Genomic DNA, 25,298 nt, shown 5'->3' with positions numbered 1-25,298 from the left:
TGTGTGTGTGTATATTGTATTTAGTATTTATTTTATTTTTGTAAATTATTAATTTTATTTGGTTTTCTTTTAATTTGACATAACTTTAGTTAATTAAAACAGTAAGTATTACGTATAAGTTTGTGCATTTTTGTGGTTTTATGTTTATCGCGTGTGGTTTTTGTGCGTTTGCTTCAAAAGATTGGCCTCTTCTGCGGTGATTTTGTAACGAGCACTTTTCACAAAAATTACTTTCTTACCGAACAATGAAAATCTTTGAAAAGCGCTCACTTTTACTTGCGTTTCGCACGGTTTTCGGCAAAAGTGCGCGTCTATGTTTATATATGTATATATTGTGTTAAAAATAGTTTATTATTTCTATCGTATATCGACTAAAACTCGCGAAACGAGCACCCATTGATTGTTATGTGTTTCTGTTACAGACTGCCTAAAGCCCTGATGTATGTATTTTTCAAACTGTAAAAAATCACTCTATCTATGTTGTAATGCAAATAATCAATATCGATGTTGTGTATGTGATATTATTTCGTAATCGTTAATTATTTTATGTTTATTAGATTAATAGTAAGTACAAATATAAGACAAAACACCGTTCACTATGTTGAAATTGAATCGCAACAGATTACAATAAAATTAGCACATAAGACACAAAAAATGTAGTTTTTATTGTATAAAAATTAACGCACTACCAAACGTGCACATTCACACATATTGCATGTAGTTTTAAATGTAGTTAGTGTGTAATATTATTACATTTACTCTCGAAACGAGAATATATATTTTTATTTTAAATATGCATATTACCAATTCTTAGTTTTATTTTAGGTTTTAGATGACTGATTGTTTTAATATATTTTATATTGATTATGAATATATTTTTGAATAGGTATAAATAAAATTATTAACTTTAACTTGACAATAGCATAAGCTATGTGTTGTTAATTTAATATAAATTGAGTTCAATCATTGATTTATTAACCAGGAATAATAGGCATCCTTGTGACCCGCCCGGTCAATGGCAAAGCCGGCGTCGGGTCCGAAAGCGTAAGCCCTCTATGTGATATACGTTGTACGCCCTTCGGCGAAGATTGAGTATCGACCGTGAAAGAGGGTGGTTCTAAGAACATCTGAAATTTAGATGACTCATTGAAATTTCCATCGATGAGTCACTCCTTATCTCATTGCGCTTGAAAACAGTTTTAACCCCATCATCATAATATTATTGGAAAAACAATGCGCTAATCGTTATTCTTACACTTGTAGGGCTACTTTAATATTCGTCTGTATTCATTATTCGAATATTCGTTAAATAAAGCACACATTAACAACTAAATGCGTATTTTTGGCAACATAAATAATTAGGGTCTTGGACATTTAATGCCATAAACTTTTTTTTTTATAACTTAGTGATTTGAAAATTTAGCTTTATGCTAGTTTCTCGCACATTAAGAAAAATGACAGTTTTGAATTAAGTTTCAACCTCAAATAATTGCCAATTAAAGCTTAAGTCTTTTATTGATATTTAAAGAAGGTTTCAAAAATATTTTTCCAATACTGAGGGAAATTCGTTAATAGACGCCCTTTTTGTAGTAAATACGAGTATTCATATTTCTATGAAACGAGAAATAAAAATGAGTTCTTATACATATATCTACGTGTAAAATAAATACTATCTTGATGATGAAACAGTACATACATACCATATATGTTAGTGTTTACTGGAATTTATTCATGAACATACTAGTTTGTATATGAATAAACTTTAGGTTTTAGTTTAAGTGCTAACTGTCAAATGCTATTTTCAAATAAACTAGTACCACGAATCACTTAAAAGTTTCGAGGTTATGTACCGAACTTTTAGATGAAAAATCTACGTAGCATATATAATAAACAGCTTAAAATTTATTGATAAACAATATATGATCGGTTTTTATTTACATAACTAAGAGCGTCTTCTTTGATACAGTACAATAATATTTATACTGAAGCTGAATACTTTGTGCACGATCAAACTAGTTGGTTTATCCATTATTTTTTTGTGTATACATTATATAAATTACCAGATTGGTACGTTCAAGATGAAACTAGAATGTTCATGAACAGACGAAATGCACATTTGGACTGTAACATATACATACACATGTATATATGAGTGTTTATTCTCGTAGTCTTGCGGAACGTACTAAGTCGTCTAGAAAAATTGGTTGAGCTCTTGCATTTCGGTGATATCTTAGTTGGACCAGGTTTGACGTGAAGTAGAAAGCGACTGCTTTCTCAGTCTCCTCTCGTTTATAGTGATAAAAGTGTCAAATTTTGACTGAAAGTTTCTGACGGATGCAAATTTATTACTCTTTTAGAGTTAAGTCATTAAGGCTTTCTGTTTATACGGGACGGAAAAATACTGTTTTTCTATTAAATATCTAGATTTTTAATATATATTAAAGATATTTACTCTATGAGGTATTATATATTTTTTAATACGTAATATGTACGACCTAGCCCTATTTTAATTAATCATCACTACATTCATCAGTGAACTTAGGAATAACTAGGTAAACATAATCAGTGATTATCGATCGGAATTATAATTATATAATAATCACTAAAATATGTGATTCAAACCCGTCTTTCAGGTATATATTCAGGGACTTATAACACTCGTCTATCGTGCTGGTAGTTAATGGCGTTGTTTAAAAAATCGATAGACTTGGCAATTATGATCTTTTATGTAATGTATAATTTCGGGTTCAGGTTGGCTCACTCCAAACGTGTTTTGACACCGAATGTATCATTTGTTCAGGTCCTTTCGCAAAGTGTTTTCTGATACACTCAAATATGTGATCGATAAGCACGCTTGTGTTATGCCGATGAAGAAAAAAAAATAAGGCAATTAGTTTTATGGACTTTTAGCACGTCGCACGATCACATGTGGTCCCAATAAAATATTTTTAGCATTTTTAATAAACAATAAATTTTTAAGCGCGGTAATAGAAATGATATGATTTACAGTAGTCTTAGCATTATTATTTAGAATAAAAGTAAGAATAAAAATACAGGAGAATCAGAATTAAAATATTAAATGGTCATAATCATATTATTCAGGGTCAGAATAAATATCGAATGGTTAGAATAAAAATAGCCTACGGTCAAAATAAAAATATAGGACGATCATGTTAATTTAAAAATAAATATTATGACATTTATAAATATAAATGGACAATAAAATATTTATTTTAGAAATACCTTATAAATGATCTCGCTCGTAACAAAAAATAGATCAGAACAACGAACACCCCATGAATAACTCTCAATTAATTTATTTAATTATATTTAAGATGCGACGAACGAAGCGGGAATAACGTCCACTTAAAACTGATCTTGGGGTTGTACATATAATATAAAAACTGGTTATTTTTTATGAGCTGCTCAGCTGCTCGAAAAATTGGACTCTCAGATTGCGCTTTATTCGACCCAGTCGTGGTTCTCATATACCCGAAATCATATTTTAACACGAATGGCATAAAATTATCTTTCCAATAAAGCCAATACATATAGTATATTTCTATATATTTATATATAAAAATGTATATTTTTTAGCGCATTCAGTTTAAAAACCACATGAAATGAACGGTCCTTCCATTGCGAAAATGGCGCCCCCAGGCAACTGCCGCCCGGGTCGGCCCCCCTGCATATATGTTCGTTTATTTTTATTTAATTTTTTTATCGTAGTAATTATGCACTTTTACGGGTTCGAAAGGTATCACTGCAGATACTAGGTGTTCGCGACCTTTCTTTAACTCATACAATTTCACGGTTTAAGGGTTTGTCGTACAGTAGCCGCAGTACATAAATTAGGGTTTATGTAGCGTTTAAATTATTCATTCGCGTTCCTTTTATTAACACATCGCATGGTGGAAATTCAATAATTCCATTACGCCGACGTTAACGTAATCCTAGCAGGTCGACGGAGGTCGGGACGTGCCTCAATTTTGTTTATTGTCGACATGCACGCGGAACATATTGATTTGTTGTACACAGTGAACAAATTTGTTACGCGAGCCATTCCGACCTGCGAGAAAGGGGTTTTTCTCGCCGGAAGCGGCTTTCTAGCCCTGTATATGGATATGGGCGGAGTGTCGTCGGAGACGCCGTTTTCAGTCCGAGCTCTCGATTCGCATCAAGAAGAAAAAAATCTCATCTTTGTCTCGGCGCTAATAATGAGATTCCGCCACTTTCGGCTGTCCTCTTATTAAACTCCCCACTCCCCTTGGGTGTCGCGAAAAAGTTCGCGAAGCAGTCTCAGTTCGACCGCGAGCCGAGAACTCTCGATTTTCCTGCTTCGCTTTTCGACTGTGATCAACGGTGGGGTCGCACGAGTACTGTGCACCGGATATGTCAGAATCAGTTTGTTGTGGAGTTAGATGAAGACAAATAGGGAAATGCTACAGTTAAAATATTCGATTTAATTCAGAGTCGAATGCAACCCCGACGCAATCTAACGTGAGTGTTTGTACTATATTTATAATTGCATGATTTTTGTGTCATTGCAATTGTTGATCATAAAAGTCTGGTTCACACGATTCGCGTTTTATATTGTAGAAGAGTTTTGCGTCTGCAATGTGTATCAATTGTTTCTATTGATACGTGTAACAAAAATAGTCTGAAGTGGGTTTGTGTTATGAATAGAATATATTTCTGTTGTATAACAAGTTTACTGTAATGAATTAAACGTACACATTGGCATATTTACATGTACTCTTGTTAATTGCAAACCTAATAAGGAAATTGTACTTAATTATTACATTAAACTTCAGCTAAATCACTGTGTAAAATCTTTCAATAATTTATAAATCATTTTTCATTAAAAATAGCTGTAAAAACATGACACCATGAATGGCATGATTCAATTTTATCATCATTAAGTAATTTTCGTTCTGCACTTCACTTGCGTGTGATTTCTGTGATTTCTTCAACTCATTGAGCATTGAAGTTACTTTCAATATTTAAATTATACAGCGAAATTTTCACATATTGATTAATACATAATTCAGCAAATGTTCTCAAAAACCATTGTATCAAATCCGTTTTGAATAGGTGTTGACAATTACATATTTTAATAAATTTAATTTTTTTTGTGCTTTTTTTCTATGTAAAAAGTTTTAACCTTTACCGGACTTTTTCCTTTTTTCCTATTCGTTGCCGAGCGTTCTTCAATTATGACTTCTGAGAAGGTGTAATTGTTTTTTCGTGTCCTCCTATTGGTCTAAATTCGGTAATATAAAAAAAAAGAACCTCATAAAGTCGTAAAATCTATTCAAAGAAACTTCAAAAGGCGTCGAAGATCCGTCTATTATTTTTACTCGGGCGTTAAACGATGCATAAATAAAAACTGTAGTGCTGAAAGATACTGTCAGTTATACCTTACAGTCTTTTTTATATAGGTACGTAACATAATAACCGATAGAAAACAACTACCTCCGCTATATCCCTCATTTGTGATGTGGAGACCATCAGTAGATTCGCACTGGTTTGGTCAACTGTGGCCGCAACTCGCGAAAGCCTAGGTAGGAGGTCGGGTTCAGTCCGCATGACTCGAAACTATAAAGTCTTAAACGACTGCCTAAATATTTTTATCAATTTTTTAGTGAGGATTGTTGCTTCGTGGTTTATTCAATTTTTCAATACTAGAAATGGTTGCTAGATGCAAAAAACAGAGGAACAAGAATATGGTCAATGACTTTGTTCTATTCATTCCTTATATGCCGTTAGTAATTGTTTGTGCAACGCCTTTTTTGATATTTTAATGGTATTACGTAGCATTTAAAAACTCTAACCAACATTTCAATAAAGTGTAACACAGCAAAATTCTAAACTAATGAAGTTTTAATGTGTATACGTAACTGCTGATTTCCGTTATCATTTCCGTAAAAAATAATGATCATTACCTAATATTTTCGAAAACACGTCATCCAAAATATCTAATCCAAATTAAATTGTGGAACGATTGACAGAAGATGATAATAGGTCGTCAATATTTGTCATGATAGTTTATTCTTATCTAAACGAGCGTTTTCTGTCTTATCTCTACATCTATGCTGATAGCTAAGTCGAAGCTTTCACGAGACAGGGATATTAGTGGTTGTATTTTTAAATATTTCGACTACATTAAGACTCATAGTATTTTATTAAATAACATGTATTTTCTGGCCAAATTGAAAGAGGAAGCATATGTCCCATCTGCTCCTTTCCTAAATGACACCTCTGTTTAGAATTCGCGTCAAAAGCAATAAAAAAACGCTCGATTATCTACTAGACTTTTAACAATAACATTACGACTTACAATAAGTGAGAATTGAATTATGCATATCTAAACCGAATTTTGACCAATAGGAGAGCGCAAAAAACAATTATCCCTTCTCAGAAGTCAAAAATTCACGTCAAATGCAATAAAATCGTGTTGGCGCCATCGCAGTGGGAATGTTCGGTAACGAGCGTTCCCACTGCGACGGTGCCGACACGATTTTATTGCATTTGACGTGAATTTTTGACTTCTGAGAAGTGATAATTGTTTTTTGCGCCCTCCTATTGACCAACATTCGATTTCAATATACTTTAATTAGCGCTCTTATATCAGAAGTACATAGTAATATCGGTAAGGATAGCAATCATATTTTTAAAACTGATTGTAATATTGAAGTGCAATATACGAGATGCTTTTTCTTCTGCTTTAGTTGGCTTAGTTTATATTTTAGACTTTACCTAATGAAAGTTCTAATACTATAATTAGTTTTAAAACTTTTATTAGGTAAAGTTGGGTTTGGGTTTGAACAGCAAATGTACGTTTCGCAACTGTCAAATTGAGTTCTATAAACATTTTAGAGTAGCATATAATTCCAGTTAAATCTTATTTTTGCTAGCATGCAAATCTACTGGTGAAAATATATTTGGAGTTCATTAGTAAAAATATAATTTACATATTCACTGTAATATTTATACATCGCATATAAATAAATATTATTCTTTGAGCGGTATCGCCGTACATGTACGGTGTTCGATCTTTCACTGTTTTTTTTTGTATCTCAGATAGTTATATTATATATTTAGATATACAGCTGAAGAAATAATATTTAAAAAACATTATATTTATATAATATTTTTTGTAATTTGGTTAAATGTAAACGATTTTTATAAAAAAAAAAACAGTAAATTAAATAGTGCGAAATAAATAAACATAACAAAAAAATGTTTTATGTTAATTTTATAAAAAGTATTAGAGCCTCTGAAATGTATTCCAATATGATAAAAAATATTTTCGTGATAGATTCGACTGTTTTTTTTTGTTTGTTTTCTTTAAGGGATAACCCGAAATCAGAGACGTTATTTTAGTTTTTATAAGGGGGGGGGGGGGAAGTTGGACAGTCAGTGTTCGTTTTGTTAATATTACGATTTCATTAAAATTCATAGTATTTTATTAAGTGGCATGCATTTTCATTTGCCAAATTGAAATACGTAAATTTACTAACAAATTAACAAATGTGTTAATTTGAAACTCACTATTGAAAGGGTTACGTGTGTAAATGTATTATTACGTATAGAAAAGTTGAAATTATAACTTCACTAGAACCTGCCAGATAAACTATATTTTCACTGTTAAAAATATATATTTACCGGTGAAAATGTATTCTAATATAAAATAAAATATTTACTGGATAGATTCGATTTTATTTTTAAATTTAGAGATAATCCGAGAATCAGCTTTTTCTAGGGGGGGGGGTGCAAAATTTGCCCATTCACTGGTAATTTTGTTAATATTTAAATTTTAATGAAATTCATAGTATTTTATTAAATGAAATGCATTTTTATTTGCCAAATTTAAGGGAGAGTAAATGCCACCCCCATAAATGACGTCCCTATCAGGAACTAGTTAAATATGTATGCATATTTTTTGTGTGATAATTGTGCGCAAATTCATTGTCGTTGCATTATTTGTCTCCACCGAAGCGGGAAGCGGCAGTGAGAGTAATACTATTTTACACGCGCTTTACCGTTTTACTTGAAAAGTGTAAGGCCTGAAACTAGCTCTCACTTTATATATCACATCGCAAGGACCATGCCATTGACTTCGCATGAATCTATTGCTATTGAAAAAAATATATAATAAGGTTTTATTACATATGTAATATCAAAAGGTTCACATAAATCCAAATACATTTCACCCTCTATGACCCGAATATATTTTTGTCGAAAAGCAGCTTTGTTTATTCAGCCCATCTGCGATGATTTCGGTACCTATGTGGATGTATGAATGTAGATATGTATATAAATTCTTCGTATCTTTGGGTTGTGTGCATGGTATGTACATATGTACTTTCGGTCCAGACGTCTCGTCCACATTTTTTGCACGTCTCCAAATTCGCATGCAACTCTCGCACGTTCCTCTGAATCCACCGTGCGAAACAGAACAATTTTAAAATTGCTTTTTTTTTTTAATTTTTAGTTTCAAGTTTTAAAAAATGCACCATCTGTGAGCGCGCGTCGAAAGTATGCGTGTATCTGTTTTATCGGCGCTGCTTGTTCGTTTTTTTTTATTATTTCATGCTATATTTGTAGATTTTATTGTGATTTAATAGAAGTAGATTGTAGATGGATATGTATATTTTATTTTATATTTTATATGGATATTATAAAAAAAATGTACGAGTCGGAGTGGGGGAGGCGCCGGTCTCTCTCCCGTGCCGGTCACAGTCGCGCGTTCGCCGCCGACGGTGCAGTGTGTGTCTGTCGGGAGACCAGTGCCGGCTCGTGGTGTGACAGTATATTATGCGGACACGATGAACGGCAACGGATCTACGAACGGAAGGGCCGGTGGCTTCTTGTCGTACCAGTACACGTCCGGTGGGGGGCTGCTGGGCCGCGCAAGGCCTGTGCCCCCTCCGACTCTCCCCAAACATTCATCTGGTTCCTTCAACGCCGGGAGCGCAGGCAGCGTCTCGGCCACATCCTCGCTTCGGGACAGGGGCGACGCCACTGGAGGCTCCTGTCGCCTCGCCAGCCTGGAGAGGCTGGCCCTGAAGCAGAGGCTCATCGACCAGCCAGATTCGGTGAGAGAGGAAATCGATCGTGTGTGCACACTCTAGTATCCTCGGTATCCTACAATCGATACTCTGCATGCACTCGCCGGTGACTCATTTGACCCGTTCCAGGCCTAGGTGCACCCCAGCTCGGTTGGGAACGACGCACCCTGCCCGAATTTACCGAGGGGGCGTCACGAAACTTTCCAAATCGGAGGGGTCGCTCACATCCCCCGCTGCCGAAGAAAGTCTTGTCGTTTTTGGAGATGTTTTGCGCCAAGGGATGGGTTTATCTGAAACCTGCTCAACAGACGCGGACCTGTTGGAATTATCTCTCAGTATTCGTAAATATGTTACGTCCCTCGTTCGATAATAGCGCGAGGGGTGCGAGACCCGACGTGGATACGCAAACACAAATAGGCAATAATGTAAATTAAGCCATCCAGAACACCCCAGCTATATGCAACTAATGTTTTTAAAGTCATCCACAGGAGCAATATGAAACACTGCGTGTGATGCATTAATAGTACGAATTATCTAGAAAAACAATAGTTAAAGTAGATATTTTATGTTCTTGATGATATTAAAAAGGGCTGATCGTAACTAGCTTTAGAAGGGCATAGTAATAATCTTCTCTCTTAGTCAACTGCTTCCTTTTCTCTATGAACATTGGTTGGTAATAAGAAATCGAACCCAAATTGTGCAGCCGCATCCTTTCGATGTCACTGCGGAGTATATAAATCTTAATCTAAATCAGCAGTTTATTTTGCCTTAGTACTGAACATCTCTCAGACTTCCAAAACCATGCCTCAACTGCTGTCATAACTTCGTGCCCAAATATTGACAGAATTTCAACTATATAGCGTGATCTATAGTCACTCCTACGATTTTTTTAAAACCCTCCTCATCATATAGATTAGTCAATAATAGCGGTTTCGCTACGCATATTGTGTTACTTTCGACACTGATATAGAATATCAGAATAGAAACCGAGATTGAAACAGTACACGGTAGTCGATATCGAGCAACAGTATCTGAAAGTACTTTCGAGGGTGTGTTGATGTCAACCGGTTTTCGTATTTTTTTGCCCTGTTTTGTTGTTGCGAAAAGTTTGAGGACCTCCTCGAAGCGCCTCCTCCCGACAACGATACTCAGGGGACACTCGATACGCCGCCCGAGTTGTTGCGGCTCAACCGCGTACGAAGTATCCGAGTCGAGGGTTGAGTAGTGGTATCGATTTCGCGCGGCGCTGCGATACCTCCTCCGACCGGCCAGCGCGAAGATATTTTCTTATGAATGCGCAATACGGGTGGAAAGTTCCCGAACTCTGGAAACATCTACGTTATCCTTAAAGTCCCCTATCTCCCCCTCTCAAAACATTTCCATTGTTCAAACCCCAGTTTACGCAATAGTGTCGCTTGATTGACTCACTTAATCTACTTCATCTAAGAAAGTATTATATGTACATTGTTTCAAATGCTAATAAACGCATGGGCTAATTTATTAGTCCACCGGCAATGTATGAGAGATTGCTTCAAATCCTTACTAATTGTCACTGACGAGATAATCACGCTTAATAAGTCTGTTTACTTTTAACTGCTTTCAGTTTTATTCACTCCATGCATACACTGTTATAAATGCGTGTAATAAAAGGCACGTGCAGCAAACAGGAAGCCGCCAATGGGTTACTAGTTCTGAGAACCGCCTCGTTTGTTTATAAACAGACGTCCATTAAGTTCATTATTTTTTGTTGTTGCTAAAGAGGCTATGATGTTGTTGATTTAGCCGCAGTAGGAAGGGAGTTCCTTTGATATCGAAATCAAACATGTGTAGTTGAGCAACTCCTATTGTATATGATGATAAGCGGCGATAGGAAGTGTACGGTTACTTTTAATCCAATAGACATCCTGATTGTGCGTATATTTAACGTCCGCGTCATCAGGATGTAGAACGTAAGATAGATGACGACCCACGTGCGTTGCTTTTGTATATGTAATACAGTATTTCAATTTTTAAATAATTTTTAAAATATTACATCTTTTGTATTTTGATGGCATAAAATGTTTATATTTCAAAGGTTATTAAACAAAATGTAAATAACAAAGACCTGCAAAAATTGTTTTAGTTATTTTAATTGAATTTTATGCAATTTTTAGTGCTGATTTGTGTTTTAATGTTGACAGAAATACACGAACATAAAAACTAATTTCTGTTTTTTTGAGGTCCAGGGTATGCAACTTTGCAGCCGGAAAGCTGATAACAATTTGTTCAGTAGTACATATATATACCGAAGTGAAGTGTTGTATAGTTGTATGTGCCTTTCTGGTGGAAAAGCTGATGGAGGAACGATGTCCTCGGGATGGTTCTCTGAGGTCTATTGTTGCTCGTTCTCCTAGAGTCGGACCATTTTTACCGTCGGTTGGGGAGGTTTCCAGCGAATCACAACCATGCAGAGATCAGTCAATCAATTATTGTTCGACCAACGAAATATGTTCACGCATTGAAAAGGTGAAATTTTCTAGATGAACACATTTCGAAAGTTAATCTCAATGTTATTTTTGTCGCCCGATGGCGTATTATTTGCGTAAAACATAATGCATAAAAGGGTATAGATTCTCTGTATTTAAAATTGTAATAATGACGTACTTTGACACATTGTTTATGAATTTCTTTATGTCCAAAAAAATTGTCTTTTCCTCTATTGTTTTACTTGTCGTCATCGTTCTTGTAGGTTACCCTTTGTTTATATTACGCAATTGTCAAGTTACGTTCTCTAATTATCGTTTGGGTAGTCTTGGCATTAACTGCGCTAGTGTATGAAGATCTAGAAACTTTCTAATATATACAAAAAAAATTACAAGTCCTCATAGCAACGTTTTCTTTTAAACTTCAGCAATAGTCCGCGACCATGTTCATATGGAAGTGTGCTTGCTATAACCAATTGCCTTTCTACAAAAAAGAATACGGATCGTAGCTGAATTTAAATCGTAATGCTATTTACTCAGCGTTGGTTTACAATTCATTGCATTCTTGACGTTTCTGAGGGGTGGTGTCGACAATCCATTGATGCTCGGTGATAGTCGCGATTTCGTTCGTTTTCACGAGCCATCTAGCTTTTAACGAGCTTGCCAGACACAATTATGATTTCGGCGCTGGCAACGAAGAGCTGGGATTGGTATATTTTTTTACAATTACAAAACATTTTTTTGCGTATAAATGTATATAAGTGCATGCTTAAATATGAGCTAATGTATAACATATGCATGACATTTATAATTTTAACGTTAGTTAATCCTATGTCGATAACTTTCTTATTTATTTCTTCCATCACAGAAGATCTTCCCCTTGTTATTTTGACGTTTCTAGGTACTATAATACCTTCCATCTTTCAAGACTAATTGGAAGATTCTTTTTGCGCATATTGGCAATTGATCTCATTTTATTCATAAAACACTGAATGCTTATTCATCCTCCTAGTACAGGGGTCGGCAACTTTTTGAGACAGAAGAGCCAAAAGTTACAATTAACAAAATTTACAAGTTTTTAAAAAGCCATTAACATTTTTATTTTAATATTATCAATTTGATTTCTGATTTAAAATAATAGCTTTAAATGTGAAATAATATTTATTCATATAACACCATTCATATGCACCAATAACTAAACAAACAGAATAGTGTTGCCACATTTCAAAAATGTCAGCTGTCCGTATACTCTCTACTCCACATATTCTCACTGTTCTCTGTTGAGTGTTTTTATCCTGTTTAAAGTTTTTTTTGCAGTATAATCTTTTTTATGAGTTTTGAAAATAAAATAATTATTAATATTTGTATGGAACTGGAGAGCCGTATCTTGACGTCAAAAGAGCCGCATGCGGCTCGCGAGCCGCAGGCTGCCGACCCCTGTCCTAGTAATATGTCCGAAGAATATCATCTAGAAACAATGTTTTCGACCTGGATTCTAACTCTGCAATAATTGGCAGATTGGTCTTTGCTGTCATAAGTATAAAAGCATATTCTCATATACCACTAGATGTGATGTTATCTGATTACTTGACTGCAAATTTTATCGCCCATGCAATAATGCAACTCTGGCTTGATCCTGTGTATTTATCAACATGAATGCATACAATGCTATAAAACAACACATGTGTGTATATGCGCTTTTTGCTCTTTCTTTTGTGCATATGTATGTACAGTATATGTACACACCGTTTGTTAACCTACGACTCTGTGTACTTTTATCTTTATTTGAATTGTTTGTTATTATTATTTTTATAAACATGCAGCAGAAACAGCGTTGGATCGTGAGAATCGATTCTTTCCTCTCAGACGTTTTAGCCTAATCGATGGCGCATTCCTCAAAACGAACCAACCATTTGAGCAAATATTGTCTTTAAACTTGAATACGTCTTCTTTGCGGCGCACTATTGAAAATCTGATACACTCATTATAAGTTATGTGAATATGTTGAAAAAATCTCGTTCGAAAGTCTTGTGCAATATGTGTCACGTTAAAAAAGGCGGAAATTTTTCTTTGTAGATAAGAGCATTGTTTCCTATGAGCATTCATGGGGTCACGTAACTACGATACGCCTCTTTCTCCATACGTACGATATCGGTGCTAATGTACGTGTACGAATGCGCCGGTAGCGTGTGCAGGAAGGATTTCGTTTATATGGTCTTGTTGTGCTAACTAACACGCTTAGAAATCTCTTGTGTTTTTCGATTTGCGCAATTGGGTTTTATTCGCAAAAAAGATAGGCGTATGCGTGTTAGAAAGTAGGTTTTTGTGGTGGATTTTGTATGGAATGTGTGTTTTTTTATTTATTATTTTAAAGGTCGTAACTATATATATGAATGTGATATGATTAAAGCTTTTGGTTTAACGTTAACTTGAGTTTAGAAACGTACAGCGATAGTTGTGTAATTTCATAGTTTTTAGATGTGTGCCTTCTCACAAGTGATGTGAGTATTGTTGTTAGCATATTATTCGATTTTTTTATACAATTATAAAAATAAACCCTGACTCCGTCATTAATTCGTATTAAAATATAAGTATGACGGCTTTATCAACGTTTCCAATTATGATTTAATATGTATTGAGAGTGTAAGTCATTATTCTTATCATCACGACCAAAATGGAATTATTTATTGCTGTATTTTTAACATTAAAGTGTTTCTATGGCACAATCTTATCAGTGTTTCAGTTGATTATGTTTATTAGATAAATCACAATGTTTAACAATTTGTAATGCAGTATTAATCACTGTCGGGCTATTTAATCTTTGAACTTCAATGATGCGTGTTATATGCTATGTAAAATAGTACATCATTACGCTAGTTATTTAGGGTTTCTTGATGAATCAGCAAAAATTCAAGTTTGATAAACATTTGCGAATGAGGCAACGAATCAATTAGTTTAGTTAAAAAATACGATGGTTCAGCGTGCGTGCCCAAGCGCGTGAGAGCAATATGAATGCCTAAATATGTATTTTTATATTTATTATATGTTACATTTTAGCACATGGGTCAGCAAACCTGTGTAGTTTCAATGATACACATTGATTTTTTTTAATAAATAGTTAATGATATATACACAGACTTACAAAAAATTGTAAAATCTGGCAATTTCTGATTCTAAAAATGATATCAAGTAAGATTATTTAAAAAAAAATATGATAAAGTGACACAAAATGCAATTTGAAGATATTTGGGTTTTAATATTAACACTTAATACAGGCGGCCCTCGACTTTCGCACATAATTGGTTCCTGAAAAGGTGCGTGAAGGCTTCATTCATAATTTTTATTGTTAAAGGGTTTTCCAAAATAAACCTGTCTCATTTACATTAAATATTTGGCTAGAGGAATTTTCTCCATCTTCAATAATTTTGGATAATTAGGAAATAAATTCTTTTGCAGCATCTTTATCCTCATCAGCCGATTCTCCAGTAAATATAATATTATGAAAAGAATACCTCATTTTAAAATTGTAAAATCAACCGTTACTTGCTTGAAAAACCGTGTTAAGATCTTTTTTTAATCTATCCTTCCAATCTTTGTGCAAACTAAGAGCTTTTGCTTGAATAATTTAAATACTAAGAGGGACATCTTTTTGACGTTGGTCAGAACGTCTAATAATTTCCATCTTTGTCTCGAATCGTGTGAAGTTTATGAGTCCTTGATTTCTTTTTGTTCGTATCAACACTGAAGTTTTTCCGTTTCTCACTCATGTTTTTTTTTTTTTTTTTAATTAAATTAAAAAAAAAATGATTTTTCTAAATGTGTGAAATAGCAAATTGTGCGAAAGTCGAGGGCCGCCTGTACTATTAAACTTATGTTACAGCCCAACATCTTGATTTTTTCAACATATCGTGAACAATATACTTTTAGTTTGAGCTTTTTTATTTACAAGATTATTGGTTACAAATTTATAGCCTTTCCGCACCGCTTTCTCACTTTTTTCATTTTTGTTTCGAAATTTTCTGATGTCGGGTCCAACAAAAATGCCCTTCTTTGTCTCTGGCAAACTAGGGAATTGGTCACAGAATGTTAGGATAAGAAATCTTCTTTTTGATATTATTCATATTAAAATCTTGCACATTTATTTTACTTAATATAACTAATTTTTACACTAAAGAAATTTTAACTAAACATACATATACCTAATACGTAATATAGAAATATACTTTATATTATAATTTATTTCTTAATGTCCGAAGGTGTTTCTTTATTTCATTTAAGGAACTCGTTACAGTTTTATTTTTGCGGATTGCCATAGGAATATAATTATAAAAATTCACACCTCCGTACATAATTCCCCTGGCCGTACTCGTTTTTTATACCCAACTATCCTTAAATTGTCTCTATTTCTAGTATTAAATCTATGTACATCTTTATTTCTTATTAAATACTAATTTAACTCCTAAATATTTTATATTATCAACTATTTCTATAACTATTTTTCTATTATTAATAAACATACATTTAGTTTAAGTACATTATTTCTTAACTATATTTTTATTATACTTAATTCATTTTTTAAACTATCTACAACTTCTGTAACATTATCTCACATGCAATATCGTCCGTCAAAAGATGTATTTTACACTTTTTTACATTATTAACTATATCATTAATATATAATATAAAAAGCAATGGTCCCAATTTACAACTCTGTGGTACACCGTGAGATATTATTTTCTCTTTGGAATACGCATAATTTATTTTTACGTTTTGCTTTTTTTTTAACGATTATTTAACCATCTTAAAACTATTTCTCTAATTTCGTCTACATTATTCTTCTGTCTATTGATTCGAAAGCTCTTGTTCGTATCCTTTTACCAACAATCAATCATTTATTTCTACTTGTAATTCAGTCTTAGTAAAATGTTTTTCTCTGAATCCCGATTGTTCACATAAAACGTTTTGAGAAAAAATGAAATATTTTAATTGTTGGTTTACTGTTTATTCGATCACCTTTTCTATACAAGGCAAAATGTTAATTGATCTCATTTCCTCAACCCAATTACTTTTTTTATTTTACATTACTAGAGCAAAATTAACAGACGATCACTATGATTTTTTGGCTCCCTTCAAACCATCGGTATACCAAAGCGAAAAGATTGCTTTTTACCATGAAACCACTGCCTCAGTTCTTCCACGCAAATCGAACAAACTTTGGTCCACGGCTTGTCCTGATCCCCCAATTTCATGCCAAAATAAACAAAGTACAAATATAGCAAAAACAATCCGGCGAGTTAACACATCCTCGGGAAGTCATTGTCACTTAAAAAACAACCATAAATACTCTTAGATGACACTGAAACTAAAAAGTAGTTTCGCAAAGATCGAAGCATTATGACACGTGTACTGCACACTGTAGGTGGACGAAGGGACCGGAGAGACACTGAGATGGAGGGGAAAATGTGTGGGGTATGAGGAAAGGGAACTGGCTTAAACTGGTTTTCATTAGTTTTATTGTTGTAATTATGCTTAAAGTGTTAACACACCTTAAATTATTATTTAATGTACCATAAATATGTATGTATTGTACATAAAAACTGTTTCATTCTACTAAATGTTAAATTGGAAGTATGATTTATGAAGAAACTGTACGTGATCGATTTTTTCGTTATTTTTCTAGTAATCAGCACTTGAAAAACTATATAAATCACTATCGAACTACATATCGATATTTTATCTATAATACATAGCACGCAATGAAATGAGAAGCGTTCTACGCGGAAGTCTCTCCTTTTACGATCTTGCAAATGACACACGTATCTTCCTTGATGCCTTTGCCTTGACGCCGCTCACTACCTATTCGATAATAACGAGTTATGAAACCGTCCAGTGGACGAAGCGACTTTTGATCGGCGATAATGTTATTCGCGACACGCCATCTTGGGCTATATGATCCGTATTTGGAAGAGTCGACTCTGAAAGCGATAACCTGACGTAACCCCTCGTATGCCGCAAAAAATCATCAAAGTATTTTGTTCGTCTCCTCCAATCGAGAGGAAACTCGTGCGTCTTACAAAATCCAGAGAATCGTTATGGCCACATGTCGCATATTAGTCAGTAGGGACTCGTTCGTTCCCCTCTCGGGGAATGTCGAGGATCAGTATGGGCAGAAGCACTTGTTGCTGCTATACTTCCAAAATAACTCAATTGCTCATCCGATCTGTCTGAGCAATGAACGAAAAATGTCAGCTAATATTAATCATTTCTTCTAGTTCTAAAATTAGAATTTAACGTTGCATACCGCCTATGTTTAGATGTGGCTCGCTACTCGCTACTGATTCTTCGTTATATTTGATTGCACATGTCCTATTTATATTTGAATATACTAATCAATGTTTGCATTAGTTGACATCATTGCGGTTGGATTTTTTTATAATAAACGTGAATCATTTTCATATATGGAGAACGCTTTTAAAAGTCACGTTTCAACCGCTGACGATTGAGCGTTAAGCACGCAAGCTCTTCCCTGTGTCGGATGAAGAGAAAAAAAAAACGACGAAATGATACCCGGTATGTGCACAGCGGTGCTGGTGCGTCGAAATAAAATAAGCTGTAGAAGCAACGCTTTCTCAGATTATTTTATGATAAACATATTTTATTTACATATAATATCTTAGCGCCTTAGCATTTTCGCCACATCATTATACAAAACATATTTTTTACCACAATGGATTAAACATTTCACATTTTTAACAACAGCAGTTCTAATTTTACATATAGTTATTAATTAGTTAGTTTCACTGTTTTGTATTTATATTGCCTGTAGTCAATTGTTTGTTTTTGGTAGTTCGTACCGAGTGCGACTCCTATCCTTTCGCCAAGGGCAAAGCCCAGGCGCCATGTCATCTGCACATGAAATGCATATATGTACTTTCTGTACTAATATTTTATGATTTCATCCACTACTGATATCGGCGTTTATGTTACCTTTAGCTTCCGCCTTCGCCATCAGGACTTTTGAATGTGGTAGTTTCAGGTGGAACGAATTGTATTCAGTGCCTACAAAGTGTGGAATTCTTATAAGCGTAAATCAGAGGAGAGCATGAGGTTTCGCGTGCTGTAAAATTGTTTCCATACAGCATAACTACGCCGAATTTGCAAGTAAAACTTTTGCTCGAACTTTGTGCTTTTTGAATAATAGCGTGCCATATACATTTTACATACAAAACGGACGTTTCATCGGCGCCTTTTATTGGGTCGTAAATCATCTTTTATGAAATATTTCTTCTGAAGTTCATGTAAACGTTTGATATGAACTGTGTATTGTTGATTTACCGTGGGATAAAAGCATTAGAATAGCGCGCTTGAGATTTCTTTTATGTAAAATTTCGTGTCGGATTTGCGGTGCCGTTAAAAATGAACTCAATTATTGTTGGTCGTTGCCGCACACCCGCAAAGTACTCGCGTAAAAAAAGAGTGAAATAAATAACATCCCACTAAGGCCACTGGGAGTGTTGCTTTAGCGCTGCTACCAGAATTATTCATCACCAAAATATATGGCTTTCTTTTTCCTTTAAATATTTAATTGGAATTCTTAAAAACTTCGCCGCTACCTTTCGCTGCCTCGAGGGCCGAAGGGATGCCATATTTTTCGGTACATCGATGCTCGGAGACGCCCACGTCGATCGATTCGCTCTTTCCCGTTACGTTTAACCGGCCGTTTTGGAACTCGTGCCAACCTTGATTCGTTTGCTCGAGTTCAAGCATGGCGGCAAGTTCAAGTTGAATCGGCTGACTTAGTTCTATTTCCGAGCGCGATAGTCGAGGGGACGAGTTTCGGTCGTTTTGTACCCGGAGAGAAAAACTACTATCACTGCCTGCCTGCTGCTGCTGCTAATGCTATTAGAGAGAAGCACGCGAAAGTGGGCTCGAATCGGTTTCTCCAATCGTACCTATGACAAATTGGAATTATGCACCGTCGGTTTTGTGATGGGGGAAAGTGGGGTCGAGTGTTGGATCAGAGGCTCTCAACGGGGGTGGCGTCGCCCTCCTATAGGGTCGTTACTCCCTTGGTTTGCCACTGTGTGATCGATGATTTAGGGTATTTTTCACAAGTTTTCCACAACCATCAGTCTACTCACCAGGAGATTTCAACTTACTCGATTCTAACATTCCATCAAAGCTTTTAGCAGCGAATCGATTATAACATTTACGCAGTTAAATCCAACATGCTAAACTAGTCCATATATTAGTTGGCTATCAAATTCTGATTTTTAGATATCACGAAGGCATCACAAATGCTATGTGTTTGTGATGTAAAATTATAGCTAAGTAATTTATAATGTATATCCAGATAATATGGAATACATGCATGGTCATGGTGTTTTAGGGCCATTTTCAGATGTCAACACAACAAGCCAAGCGTGCTCTTCGCTGCCGCTATGTCGTTATTCCCACTTCGTTCGTCGCTATGAATACCTTCGCGTCCTACATACAATAAAATAGATTCGTTGAGAGTTATTCACGGGGTGTTCAATGTTCTTATGAACGCTCGCTCGCACCTAACCTGTTCAACATTTTAAGTGCAAGTGAGATATTTTATAAGATATTTCTAAAATAAATCATTTATTCCATATTTATAAATGTTATATAATTTTTTTGAATTCACATGAACCTTTATTTTTATTCTGACCGTATGCTATTTTTATATAATTCCCATAGAATTTTTCGGAGTTGTCCATATTTTCACCTTTTCTTTGGCATTGAGATTTCATGTAATGGTTGTAGGATAAAAAGTATTCGAACAATTGTTTGTGGATTAGCTTCAACAGTGTTTCTTAAACTTGTTTTATCAACATTAGATGGAGGTCTTCCATGGGGTTCATTTTCAAGGAATTTTTCAAACCAACGTCATACAGTTATCTGACAAATTGTACTCTCGCCAAATCCCGAATTGATTTTACTCATGATATGCGCCACATTGTGTTTCAGTTTGAAACCGTACAAAAAGGATTCGTAAATATTGTCGTCACCGTAATGCATAGGAGCTCAAAAAAGAAGTGAGTGCAACTTGTGGAACAAATAAAAAATATAGTAATTTACTAAGAACGTCTTGAGTTCCAATCTCAGTCTGTTTCCGACTGATTAAAAATAGACCACTTGATATATGTATGATGGATGTTTTTCAAAGTTGTATAAGTTATTTCCAATTACTAAATGATTATCGACACTCCGTAAAATTTACTATGAAGTTCCGCTTCTGCTGTTTGCTTTCAAGTGCATGAAATCTTCATTACCTTTCTCTCTACATTTAAATCAATTTATGTGAAATTTGTATGCTTAATCGTTACTGAAAAGCGTGCTATTTTATTTTTCCTCATGGGATATTCCATCACAAGTATACATGCAATTCGAGCTACCAGCTGTGATGGATCGTTTGAATGATTGATCGTTTATGGTCTTGACCCGGTCATGCCATGAACAATTACCTCTTTCGCGCGTCCACGTCATAATGCTCATTGAATCAATCCTTTGGATATATTATATAAAAGGTTAGGGTTGAGAGTATCTGGGCTTGTAGCACTTCATAAATAATTCATGCATCTGGATCCTTTTTGCATGCACCTCGCGCGCCCTCCTTAGGGGTTACCGATCGCTCACATCGTCTGGGATCTACAATGTCTGCGAGTGTGGCGCCATTATTTCTAGAAAACCATTTGTTGCGAAAACGCATTTGGAGAAATTTATTACAAAATTAGAAAAATTCAGTCGCGCCGCGTAAACCAAAGTGCAACCACGCGATCGATTAATAGTGTAGCTAAAAGAGCCATTGAACCGGAGGAACGATCCAATAGGTAATTTTCGTTTCTGGCTTGTCTATAGATCGGAATGAAACCACCCGATTAGATCTACCAGGAATGTGTTGCAACTTGGCAATTTCAAAAGCCTTTGTTGCGTTTTTGTCTGGCTTCTCGGGCGCCGTTCATTTGATTGATTGTCTCCAAAACTTGATTCACTAACTTGTTCGTTGCATTTTTTCTCCAAGAATATGATTCATTTAATGACCCAGTTAATAATGCTTGTTTGTTATAATTATAAATATGGTGTTACTTTTGTTGCAATCGCCGATGGAGCGTTTTGCAATGCAGATTGCATGCGGGTTTACTGTGTGTAGAGAAACATGGCTACATATTTCTAACGAACGTGCTCGCTGTGCGTTTAGAAAGATTAATGCGTTTTCGGTTGATCAGTGGTATACAAAGCTGCGTTTGAAGGTAGTAACAATTCACACGATATTTATGTATAATACTGCTATCATAGACGTTTATATAATAAAACCTAATCGTTTAGGACTCGTGAGAATTATAGTATTGTATTTTATAAATACATAATAGATCTATCATCCATATACAATTTAATTACTTCATTATGTTCACATGTGAAATGATTACTAAAACATTTATTCAACTTTATCACCATCCATTAACCCTTTGGCGTCCTTTGTCCACACGTATTGGACATCTGGTTTTTAATGACAGCTCCTATGTCCATAACGACAGGTTTTTTTTTCAATTTATTTGATATTATATCTTAAAATTAATAATATTATAAATAAAACGTATTTAATTTATTAAATAAATACAATATCTCTATATTATATATTAAAATAATATTTATAATTTAATAAGATTAATATTAATACATTTTTTGAATTAATATTAACGAAATTCCACTCAATTATAAAAATAAATTTCAATAAAAGAATCCAATTAAAATTCTAATAATAAATAAATAAATGTATATATAAAAATATATATTTAAAATTATTATAATATAAATATATATACATTTTAACTTCTAAATTTAATTCTGCCAAAATAGAATTTATTTAATATATTATAGAAAAAATATTTTTTTTTTGAAGTACATATATTTAATGATCATTAAATTATTTAAATAAATATATTCATTCAAAATGGCTTGGAATAGGGGCAACATTTAGGACTACAAAAAACTGGACTATAAAGGGTTACTACTCTTGACTAACATCAGAGTTGTGAGTGTATTAGGTATTTATCTGTTTTTTAGAAAGGGTTTCGCATTAGCAGTTGTTATCAGACTGATTTAACAAATAATAATATTTATCACTTTCGTTTTAATATTTTTTAGTCAAGTAATATCTTTATCATTTACTGGACATTTTTTTTCTTATTGAATCCACTGCGGTCCAATTTATTTAATTACAAATATTAAGCTTCTTACATATTATTTATATCTAATTTATTTAAGGTTAACCATGTACCCGTTCCAAATGTTGGGACCACTACCTGAAAATAACCCACACAAGATAAAGTTTTTTTTTTAATTTATTATGTGGGAAAAGTACCTATTTAATAAGCCTAATGTTCGTTCATGTATACATATGTTACAACTTCTTCCTTGCGTATTTATTAAGACTTTTTATAATAATAATTTGACTTATAATAAATCAAAATCGAATGAAGCATATCTAAACCAAATTTTGACCAATAGGAGAGCGCATAAAAGAAGTAAAAAATCCACGTCAAAAGCAATAAAATCGTGCCGTCGCCGTCGCATTTTGATAAACCTTATTATCAATGCCATGTCTATCAGAACTGAACGTAGCAATAATGCTCCATCGTGTTCTTGTTATATGAGACTATACATAATATGAGAAAAATAGGCATATATTATTTTCTTGAAGCTTAGTGTTATATTTTGAATGCAAATTACACATGCAAATATAATTACAAAAGCACTCAGCGCATGCTTTTCTTGGAAACTATGAATGGATCGATTGTAGTGTTCGAACGTTTGCGAATCTAATCAGTTATTTTGTATCCATACACGTACGTACAATATTTTTTATTCGCTCTCGTCTATTTGACGTCTTAGCAGCATCATAGTGATCCTTGGACTTCAAGGGTAACTGCCTAGAATCGCCGCGTTTTTTTACTTCAACGGCAAACGCTCTCTCATTGTCGAGGCGGACATCGCTGGAGCTGCGTCTCGGCAATCAGTTAGGTTCAGTTTTTTCGTCTTAAATCTCGGCTGCACATGGTGTTTGTTCTCCTTGATTCAAAAAGCAGTGACCTCTCTCACTCTCCATGGTGGGTAAATTTAGATCGCTTGCGTCAAGCGCTTGGTTGTTGGGAATAACAAATAATGACGAGAAGCAGACTTGACCGGCGCCTTGGGGCGTTGCACTCTGTGTGTTGTTGTGTAGCGGATCTTCACTTCTCTTATCTACTTCTTGAGTTTTCGCTTTATCGGCCTTGTGCGCTCACTGGTAATGATAGTTCTGGTCCAGCGTGTTTACTCACCTCGTTGTCTGCCGCGTTGCTTGTCGCGTGAGTCATAGATGGAAGTCGTAGATAAATAGGAGGGGGAACTAGACTCGTAATACTACTAATACTACTCTGAACTGCTGTCACTATTCTCGCGATGCTGACGGCTGTTATTTAGAATGATAAATAAACAAAGAGTCTTATAAAGGTTTTATGAAGTCAACCGATGATGTTTATTGTGTTGTAATATAATAATATAACTATGTAATTGAAACCATAGAAAATTTGTAGCATAGTAAATTATCATAAATAAAAAAACATACATGAAAAAGTCGACTGTTTTTATAAAATACAACAATATTTTTAAGCAGTTTTAGGATCAGATTAATACTTTTTACATTCAAATATGTTCCTGAATATTTTTTTTAGTTGGTAATAAATAAAGAACTCTTATTGCAATATTACAATAATATGTTGTAATATGCTTCAGACACCATTATGTAGCAGGTATTTTTGCTTTTAATGATTGGTGTAATCTATCCAGTTCTTTGTCATTATTATCTCGCCTTGTTTGAGCAATTCAGAATTAATTATTCTACGAATGTGTCATCAAAAACAAGCGATATTTTTGTAATTTATTGTAAATCTTCCGTTGCAACATTTTAATCGTTAGCCGAGGTAAACACACACTACAACTACTAAGTAAGTAGTGAGACACCAGACTGAAATCAGTGAGATATATTTTATTTATTATTAACTATTATTAATGCTTACAGTCAATATATATCACCTATTATTTTAACTATTTACCCGTTATGATTAAGAAGATCTTATCCGTAATTATTGTTGTAATGGAATCATGTATTCAAATCTCCCAGACATGTTAGAAAAAAACAGGATTTATGTGCGATTCGAATAGGTCTTTCAGGTATTAGTCACCGACTTATACCACTGGTCTATCGTTTTCAAATAATGCTTGTTGTATCTGCTTCTTTGATAACCATTACAACTTGCTATATCCCATGTTACCAAAACATTCAGATTTAAAATATATATTTTTGGACACTCGATCATTCTGGTAGCTTTATTTTGATTCGACATCTCTGGATTAGTCTAAAATTCTGCTTTTTCTATTTGCTGCCAACTTTATGATTCCACTTGATATTAATTTAATAATACCACGTTGTTATCGTGTTCTAGTCATAAATATGTTTTGACGATTAGCTAATGTGTCCAGATTTTGAAAATATCAAAGAACACGTAAAATTTTTGTTAAATAAAGTTATTTCGGGAGCTAAAAAAATGTCATATCAAAAATTAAAAAAAAATATTTAACCTTTACTGGACAAAAACTTTTTTCTTATTGAACACAATGCGGTCTAATTTATTTAATCACAAATATTAAGCTTCTTGCATATTATTTATATATAATTTATTTAGGGTAAACCCTGTAC

At 34.1% G+C, this 25,298-nt stretch overlaps 1 protein-coding gene across 9 annotated transcripts in view; it reads left to right on the top strand.

The window, feature by feature from the left end:
* The window catches only part of pnut (septin 7-like protein pnut), a 63,350-nt gene that overhangs the window by 13,859 nt on the left and 24,193 nt on the right, over nucleotides 1–25,298 (top strand). The window contains exon 1 of one of the 9 annotated variants that reach the window (XM_088195136.1): nucleotides 418–440. The exons of 4 other annotated variants lie outside the window; for them this stretch is intronic. Coding sequence is in view for 2 of the 5 variants with exons in the window: in XM_088195070.1 (XP_088051196.1) it covers nucleotides 8,832–9,101 (270 nt within the window). In the remaining 3 variants the exon portion in view is untranslated. Of the gene's footprint in view, nucleotides 1–417; nucleotides 441–4,260; nucleotides 4,501–8,741; nucleotides 9,102–23,534; nucleotides 23,668–25,298 lie in introns of those variants that run through there. 4 more of the 9 variants (XM_088195104.1, XM_088195070.1, XM_088195128.1 and 1 more) reach the window with 4 other exon arrangements.

This window comes from Plectrocnemia conspersa, unplaced genomic scaffold, assembly GCF_051122295.1.
Source record: "Plectrocnemia conspersa isolate PC_06_02 unplaced genomic scaffold, ASM5112229v1 ptg000001l, whole genome shotgun sequence".
NCBI lineage: Eukaryota > Metazoa > Arthropoda > Insecta > Trichoptera > Polycentropodidae > Plectrocnemia > Plectrocnemia conspersa.
Note: the sequence above shows the minus strand (reverse complement) of the source record. Positions and strands in the feature narration are given on the sequence as shown.